The following is a 9,524-nucleotide window of genomic DNA, read 5'->3' as shown; positions in this document are numbered from 1 at the left end:
TTTGGTCCCCATAAGTACTCACAATGTGACTGTGTAAACTGATTTCTGGCCCCACAACTACACATACACACACACACACAGACACATTCTGGTATTTCATCGTCTTCTCCTGCTGTGTTGTGGGACCTGAGCTGCTGATCCTTGTGACAAAAGAAGAAAAGGCACAACTGTGGAAGAAAAAGGAAGGATAACTGATAAAACACAGGAAAAATTCCATGCATTCCATTAAATAAAAATATACCCAGTGCTTTGTGCTCCTACAAAAATTTGGAGACTGTGTTTACATCCACAGTTATGAGTGTGTAGACCTTCTCTGCTGGTAGGTGTGATCAGTTCACAGGGAGTTTTCATACACCTTCAGCTAACTCCTTCGGATATTCTGCATCCAGGGTGAAGGACTTCTTTCTTAAATATTTCAAGTCAGACATGATCAGCTTTTCTCTGAAGATGCAGACCTCCACCTCGGCCACCAGAAGAGGAGTGGGAGTGGAGTGGCAGCCTGATAAATACATGCTATCAGCTGTATTGTGTTCTAATTGGCTCCTATTGGAGGGTTTTCAATGTGAGAAAAAAGGGCTTTGGTTGACAGGGTCTCTCTTTTTCATTCACACATACACAAGCACATATATGCACACACACACACACACACACACACACACACACACACACACACACGCATCCATGCAGACACAGAAAGACAGAGCTGCAGTGTTTAGTCTACTGTGAGTTCACAGTCTGATAATCAGTAATTAGGTAAATGTATGTGTGTGTGTGTGTGTGTGTGTGTGCATGTGTATGAGGTTTTCTTATCAGCCAATCAGACTCACACTGAGAGCAAAAACACACACTGGTGATCCGTTGTGTTTCCACCTAAGGTTTGTTTCCCTTTGCGTAACGTGTCTGTCTGCGGCTGTGTGTGTGTGTGTGTGTGTGTGCAACAGTGTTTGCAGTCACAAATAAAGGGTGCTGAGGCTTCTTCTGCAACTTCTCGGAAAGTTTCTGAACTCAAGTGCATCTGTAGTCACTCTAACTCATGGTTGGGTTAGTCTCAGAAGTCATATTGGTGATATTGGCTGCTATGCTTCTTGGCTTTAATGCACTACAGTGGTTAAACTGTTGTCATGAACAATAATAGAGATGTCTACATATGATCTTCATAAACACCAGGAAACAAATCATAGACCAGAATTCTGGAAGTCCTTGAGGAGGCTTAAAGGGTCCTTGAGAAAACCTCAGATGTGAGCATATGCTGACGTTAGCATTTAAAGCACGAGTGCATGCAGTCTAAATACAGCACTGCAGAGCCACTAACATGACTGTGGGACTTGCTCCTGTTACTGCATCTTATTTTTTAATTTTATCCACATTTTTGTTAGTTAGTTAGTGTATTTTATCTTATTCCCCAGATAGGTCCACTGCAGAACCCCATGGCTTCCTGACCTCTCCTGTCGCATCTCTTTCACTACTGTTATCTATTTTTATGCTGTTTATGTAAACGTGTAATAAACCAGACTAAATGTTGACAGTTGAATGGCCTTAGTTTGCTCAGTTGTCAGTGAAATACGTTTAATCCTGCTCCTGTTCCCTGATTTCCTAGTGTTCTCCTATGTTCTCTGCTGCCTTGTGTTTGTTTCTCCCTGTTTGTGTGTGTTACCTGGGAGCTGGGCGTGGCCACCTGGTCCTTCCAGCCAACTTTCCTGTACACCTAAATCTCATGTGCTCAATCATCCTCCCTGCAGCATTTAAAGACTGGCTCATTCATCCATTCATCAAGCTGTTTGCTTGTTAGAAACTTTTTTTGATTTCTGTTCTGCTTCAGGTTCAGTTTTGTGTTGTCCTCTGTCCTCCGCGCTCAGCTCCAAGTTACCAGCACTCAGACCTCCATTCAGCCAAGGAGCCTTAAACCACCCATCAGTTTCCCTGCCTCGCCACGCGGGAAGATTCAGGAAGATGCTTTTTAAAGACTGTATTGTCCTGCAGTCTGGGTCAATATGGCCACAGCTACCTGCACACCTGTTCCCACTCATGAGCCCCACAGCATACAGGTCCACTTCCACCTGCTCTCTGCCTCATCATGGTGCTTTTGCCTGCCTACATACTTACATTCCCTTCTTTCAACCCCCTAAATATTTCTTGAACTTCTTTGCCTAACTCTTTCAATAAGTTTTCCTGTTTTTGTCTGCTTTCACATATTTTGTTTTTTTAATTTTTTTTTATCACAGAACACAGTCTGAAACTTTGGTCAGATGGGCAATCATGCTAAATCATAAAGCTGCTGATTTCTGCCAGGAAAAGGAATAAACACTAAGGCTTAGTAGACAGCTGCACAGGTAAATCGGTCCAATCAAGAAAAAACAAATTGAATTCCCAGTCATACAAACTCTGTGTGCAGGAATTCAACTTATTTTCTTCTGCCAGGAAATGACATGACAGAGATGATCCAGGTAACTCTACTCAGTGACTCAAAATTATGAGGTATGCTGTGCAACTCAAAATCTTTCTTTCTTTCTTTCTAAGACAAAATTCGGAAATAAGTAGAAGCGTTTGACATGCTGAGCCAAATGTTTCTAAATCTCTTTCTGGCAGAAATGGACTTCCATACAGATCAAAGTATATGCTATAATAATAATAATAAAAATGCATCACATTTTTGAAATGACCTCAGACATCTGCATATCCTTGTATAGAGCATTCCAATGAAATGTTCAATGTCCTTCGCTGTTAACTGAACTGCTAAAAGTTCCCGGTGTGACCAGAGAGGGCAGGAGAGTTCAGCTAATCTCTCCCCGTTGCTCCGTCTCCTCTGCTGGGACTTCAGTTTCTACTAGACCCCGTTCCCTTCAGCTCCGGCTCCGGGCTTTATCTCCATCCTCTTTAGATCAATGGCTTCGTACTCTGCCTTGGTCTCTCTACCTCCTCTCTCTCCCCAGCTGTCCAGACCTACAGAGAAAGAGAGAGAGAGAGAGAGAGAGAGAGTGGATTCGACCCTCTCCCTCCACACTCCTCCTCCTCCCCCTCCTCCTCCTCTTCCGACCCTCTCCACCCGTCCTCCCCGGCAGACGGAGCAGACCTCCGTGAAGGCAGCGTGGACCTTAACCCTCCTTCCATCTGTGTGAATGGGAATCAGCCGCACCGGGCCGGAGTGATGGAGACTCTGCCTTCATAGTTACTGGAACTTATTTCTCATTTCGAAAAGAAGGAAACTAATCGCGCGTGTGTCTGTTTTGGATTTTTCTTTTCTACTTTTCTTGTTGGGATCCAAGCCCGATCGCGAAGGGTTATTTTTCAGGAGAGGAGAGCTTGTTTTAGCCCCCCTTTTTTTTCCTCCTCCTCATCGTCATCCTCCTGACTCGTCACCCTTTGGGTGTTTTTTCTTCTCTTATTTTGATTCTTAATTGACAGTTGGATTCTGTTGAGGATTTTCAAAAAAAAAAAAGAAAAGAAAAGAAAAGAAAAGAAAAAAAATCATACAACTGCAGGATTTGTGGGTGTTTGCTCCTGTGGCTCCTCGGTCTCATTGGAACTGGAGCAGGGCAGCATGGAGCTGGTTTTGGTTGGATGTATTGGTGATGTTTGGGAGGTGCTGGTGCTGAGGAGGAGGACAGGAGGACTCTACCTGCTGCTGCTCTGCTGGCTTCTGGCTGCTCACCCCACAGCTCACGGTGAGTGAGAAAAAAAAAGAAAAATTAAAAAAAAAATGTGTGGATTTCTGCCTCCATCCCGCAGTGTGTGTGTGGGATCTGCCCCTGTGTGTGTGTGTGTGTGTGTGTGTGCGCGCGCGCGCGTGGTTGCCGCAGACCAAAGGAAAATTGACACATTTGTTGCGCGTCCTTGTTGGCTGCTGTTTGAACCCTGATCGTTACCGGGAGGACGGGGGTCTGGCTGGTTGAACCGGGTTTTTACTGGGCTTTACTGTGTGTGATCAGGCTGTGGGCTGCAGGGTTTGGCCAGCATCTGTTGGGTTTAAATGGATTTCACCGGGCTTCAGCAGGTTTCAGTGGCTCTGGTCATGTGTTAGACTGCTGCCTTGAGCAGGTTGTAGTCAATTTTTACTGGATTCTGCTTCCTTTTTTACTTAAATATCTCATATAGTAATGAATTCACTGTGGCCAATCAGGTTTAGGCTGTTGGTTTGACTGGATTTTACCAGGTTTTTACAGGATTCGATTTGGTTTTTGTAACTTTCATGGGGCTTTACTGGGTTTCACCTGATTTCTGCTTGCGTGGTTGTATTGGTTTTAAATGGATTTGACTGAGCTTTCAGCACTCTGATCATGGTGGTTTGAGCAGGTCTGAGTGATTGCAGGGGGCCGAATCATCTGCTCTTTCAGAATCTTTTGCTGCCTTAGGTTTGAGTTTTGGTGGATTTGACTGGTTTTTAACCAGATTTTGTCTTTACCAGGGTTTGATCACTTTTTACTGTGTTACACCTGTTTTGATCATATGGTAGGCTGCTGGTGTGAGTAGACTGTAGTGAATCTTACTAAGGGTTGCTTCCTTTTTACCTTCATCTTGTCTTAAAGCCACTGGTTTAGCAGGACCGATCAGGTTTAGGCTGCTGATTTCGGACAGATGGAGGGCTTTATTAACCTCAATGAAAAACTGCAGTGTTACCTTTCAGTCAAAGTGCATACAACAGAAAAAGAAAGAGAACAAAAAAATTACAAAATAACAACTACATAGAAAAAAGAGAAAACATTAAAGCTGTATCATAATCTTTATATGTACAGAATATGCACCATACAGTGATTCCCGGTATTACGTTATTGCAAATTGCAAATTTAGTGGTTTTATTGATATTGTGCTCAGATGTGATACAGCTACTCTTTTGTAAAATCCTCCCATTTCTGAATATTTGGACTGTCTGTGGTCTCTCTGTGTTAGAACACACAGTATTTAGTAATGAATGGCATCAGAAATCCTAACATGTGCCACCCGAATAGCTTACTGTGAACAGACATGGACATCTATCAGATACTGTGGTGATGTAATATCTTTCCACTGAGGGACCAGCTGACTGAGGAGATTTTTAACGATTCATTGGTTCAGTCCATTTTAAAGATCCCAAATCTTCATTTAAAAACCCCTTAATGTTTGTTGCTTGGCTTTATGATTTTGGTTACTGAACAAACAGATCTGAGAGCTGACTGGGCTGACTCTCTCTCTCTCTCTCTCTCTCTGTGAGTCTCTTGCTGTCAATAAATTATGTCCAAACACTTTAATTAAGCTAATTGGTGGTGGGAGAGCACATGCACACATGTGCACGCGTGTGTGCAGACTGTAGCTGCTGGATCAGCTGAGCAGTTCTCACTAAGTGTGTATGTGTGTGGTTCATATTTCTCCAGCAGCTCAATTGTAAAATACTCTGCTGAATATTTTACTCATACCAAGCATTTATCGGTCTGGATGCAACAGTACACACACGCACACGCACACACACTCCTCTTCCCCCCTCATTCAGAAAACCTTGATACACACTGATTCACAGAATATCTTTTACAGAAGCAGATGCTGCTTATTTTACAGGTGTGCTCAGGTTATCCTGTCTCCTTAAACTTGAGAGACAGAACTTTGCAGGGTAATTCACTGATGAGATCCTCAACTTTACCTGAATGAGTGAAATTTTGTCACAGAATCAGTTGATTCAAACTACTGAAATGAAATTAAACCAGTTTATTGTTGTAAGGGCGTAGTTAAATAAGAAAACTGCATATAATAATTGCATATTATCCTTATGATTCATACCATCAGCTGATATTAAGCTTTCTTGACAGTGCTGACTGATGAGGGAATGAGAGCTGGACAGTCTAAAGTGGAGGAAGCTATTATGGCTTGTGATCTACTGCCCACCTCCTTTTAACCCTGCTCTGTCAAAGTTTAAACTGCCCCACAAAATGACATGATGTAGATATGAGGCAGGAGCCCATGGTACAAATACATCGTGTAAATAAACCATAAGAACTTTTTGTCCTGTTTGTGACTGATAGTGTGCTAAGTAACTGTTACCATGGTGAAAAGCAGATATGACAGGAAACAGAATGGACAGAGTGATAAACATGAACTGAAGGCGCAAACATGATTATTATTAACCTCATGTTAGGATGATTTTCAAGATTAAACTGATTAGTGAAGCAAATGACGAAGGATCACTTCAAATCAGGAAGTGAATAAGTCTCATGCCCCTTGTTACTGAAATGAATGAAGGCTAAATTTCAGTGTAACCCCTTGAGAATAAGGGGCATCGAGAGGACAGCGTCTGACAGATGTGCAGAAAGATCTGGCTCCCTGTAGTTCCTCTTCCTGCCACCAGGATGTTTCAGCATCCGTCCAAATGAAGACAGATGGAGTGTGTGAGGAAGTGTAACACAGGTGAATATCTTTGTTTTTGTTTTAGACGTGTTATTATATTAATCCCGATTTCAATTTAACCTCCACGATTCATCATGAAACTGGACATGAGGCCAGTAAACCTGACAGAGCAGAGCTTCTTCTTCTGCATTGCCTTCACATTTAAACACATTTAAACACACTGTAGGAAACCAGCAACTTCTCTGTTCCTTCCTTTGACTTTATGTCTCGTGTAGTCCAGAGCATGATCAGTAAAATGTTAAGGGGTTTAATTAAGTCTAAATTAAATATTAACCTGAGCATGATTATTAATATCCACTTCAAATTTCACGATGCTCTGAGCAATAGAAGTTGAAATGCTTCACTCGCTAGGCACAGTGGTGCTTGGGGCTAAATGCTAACATCAGCATGCTAACATGCTCACAATGGCAACATTAGCACAAAGTATGCCTGAGACTGATGGGAATGTTAATTCATTTGCAGGTATTTGGTCTTTAACCAAATTAGCTACAGGACAAAATGAAATATGGACAATTTTTGAAGGAATAATCAAAGTTATGGAAGTCCTGAGGAAGACTTTTAGTTGTCAGAAAATCACAATGCCAACATTATTGCAGCATTAGAGGATAGTCAGGGGATCTCCAGAGTTCATCTCGTGGGGACCACGAATTCTTGTACAAAATTCCAGGGAAATCCAGCAAACAGTCAGTCCACCGGACTGGTGGACTGACTGGCCAAGATCCTGATATCTCTCATGGTGTGGTGAAAAACCAGTTTTAAAGCCACGAAAACACAGCGCTCCCCTGCTGCCGCTCATAGTTATGACACATTCTTGTTAGTGTTGTTGATGGCAGGGTTCATGGGGGCTCCTGTGTACAGAGGTCTCACACTACCTTTAAAGAACCAGAAGCTCTAATAAAAAATGTTTTTATAAGGTTTGTTTTTTCTGCAATGTGACGTTCGCAGTCTTCTTGATGTTTATCTGTTGTTTTTGTCCCTTAGTGCTTCTGTACTCATCACACGTATTCCCATCCATCCTCTCTCTCTCTCTCTCTCTCCCTCTCTTTCTCTGTGTGGTCAATTGAACAAGGCTGCAGAACTCTACGCTGTTAGTATTAAGACTAAGCAGATTTAACTTTTAGCTCTGTCGCTGTCCAGAGGAGGATTTGTTTTCACTGTTCACCATTCAGAGGTGAACACTTTTCCTGCCTGTATACTCTGCACTTGGTACACAGATGCCCCCCCCCACACACACACACTTTGTCTAGTCCATCTAATATGTTTTTTTTTTTAAATCTCATGTCATGTTGTTATATTTTCCTGACTAACATTTTTTTGTCACATGCATGCACGCGCACACACATGCATGCGCGCGCACACACAGTCTTGTTTCCATCAATTTTGGGGACATTGGACTTACATTCATTTCCTGGAGACTTACCATAACAATAAACATTACTTGCCTAATCCTAACCCTTAACTTAACCAAACCCTAACCTGCAGGTCCACAACAGCAGAGATGTTCTCTCTTTATTCATGATAATTTATTGATCAGCTGAGAAAGAGTCTGATGATCACCCACAGCTGATTGCTGCTGAAAATAATTCCTAATCTTTCTGCTGATATCAGGGTATTGATTATGAGATTGAAGATTTATGGAGTCCTGTAGTACAGAAGCGTTTTTCTTCTATCAGTCCCACAACAGGATCGATCAGTGTGACCACATATGTTCCAGTGCAGCAAGTGAAGGGTGACTGTCTCAGCTCTGTCGCATGATATTCTTAGGAATAAAATGAGGCACAAAAGAGAGTGCAAACAGAAATATTTAGTTTAAAAAATTAATATTTGAAAATATGAACAGCTCTTGATATAGCTTACAGAACAGAACCGAGTTTTGTTTTCCTTGTGATAATGAAATTACAAATATTCATGAACTTGAAATAGTAATACATTTTTGCATTCTTAAGATGAAGACATAAAAAGACAAGATTTTATGTCAGAACCATGACACACATTTCTTGAGATGAAGATCCATATTAATAAATTATCATCAGCTCACCTTCTCTGAACATCTGTTAGAATCCCAACTGCTTCACGTCTTGTTTTTTTCAGGGAGTTTCTGTCTCCTGAAGCAGAGCACAAAAGACAAACAGAATAGGAGGGATGATTGGTAGCAGATGATTCAAACCTCCTACAGTGACACAAGGTCGCTTGGATGATTCTTGTATATGTCTGGTTAATGTATCTCTGCTCTGCTTTTGGATAGTTAAGAGAAAGAGATGGATTAATTGAAAAAAAAAGGTCACTTCAATCTCTGCTTGATTAAGAGTCTTCAACCTTCAAGGTTTTCAGCCAGAGGCAGCAACAGAACGCTGCCAAACAACAACAAACAATGGATGCAAGAGGAGCTAAATTTAATCAAGAATCACATTAAAGCTAAAAGCTCAAAGCAGTAAAACACTTTCATTAATAAGCAAAGCTGAATAATAAAGTCAGAGCATCCATTAGAGACACAGTAGGCTTTTAACACCAAGGAGATGTTTATTTAAACTTCCATCCACCCACTCACCCATCTATGCATTAATTGTGTATGAAGAGAAAATACCTGCATATTTACTGTTAATGAGTTATCAAGTCATGATGAGACTCCTGCATGTTTCTCACTCATCAGCTTCCTCTCTCAAATATAATGGAACGAGATGGCACTTTGCATCAAAAAATACATTTGAAAAACTCAGCAGCAATGTCTTTTTCCAGAAACCATGACCTGGTTACTTAATAATAATCCATAGGAAAGGAAACATGTACCTCATGCCTGTGCTGTAACATCAGCTGGCTTAGTTTAGTTGTCTTCCATGACCAGATGCATGCTTTCGTTTGTGTAGAGATGTGAAGGTAGAGTCTATCTTCTTCTCTCTGATTCTCTTCTGTGTTGTTTACACACCTGTAAAGTGTCTTGAGATAACTGTGTTATGAATTGGCACTTTAAATAAAATTGAATTGAAATTGAATTGAATTATGGAACTGCTCTGGATCTGTGTTGGGACTTGTTGGTTTTGACTTCAGGCTTGACTTGAGATTTGTTGGTATTGGACTGGGACTTGTTTATCTTGATTTTTGATTTGACTTGGGACTTGCTGGTCTTGATTTCTGACTTGTTTCTCTTCACTTCAGGC

General features: G+C 41.4%; 1 protein-coding gene across 2 annotated transcripts in view; it reads left to right on the top strand.

The window, feature by feature from the left end:
- Positions 1-2,791: 2,791 nt before the first annotated feature.
- Positions 2,792-9,524, top strand: part of dcc (DCC netrin 1 receptor) — a 204,102-nt gene continuing 197,369 nt past the window's right edge. The window contains exon 1 of one of the 2 annotated variants that reach the window (XM_046375461.1): positions 2,792-3,662. In XM_046375461.1, coding sequence (XP_046231417.1) covers positions 3,539-3,662 — 124 coding nt within the window. In that variant the 5' untranslated portion in view covers positions 2,792-3,538. The remainder of the gene's footprint in view (positions 3,663-9,524) is intronic. The other variant, XM_046375460.1, reaches the window with a different exon arrangement.

This window comes from Scatophagus argus, chromosome 20 (assembly GCF_020382885.2).
Source record: "Scatophagus argus isolate fScaArg1 chromosome 20, fScaArg1.pri, whole genome shotgun sequence".
NCBI lineage: Eukaryota > Metazoa > Chordata > Actinopteri > Scatophagidae > Scatophagus > Scatophagus argus.
The sequence above is the reverse complement of the archived record's forward strand: the minus strand, read 5'-3'. Positions and strand labels throughout refer to the sequence as shown.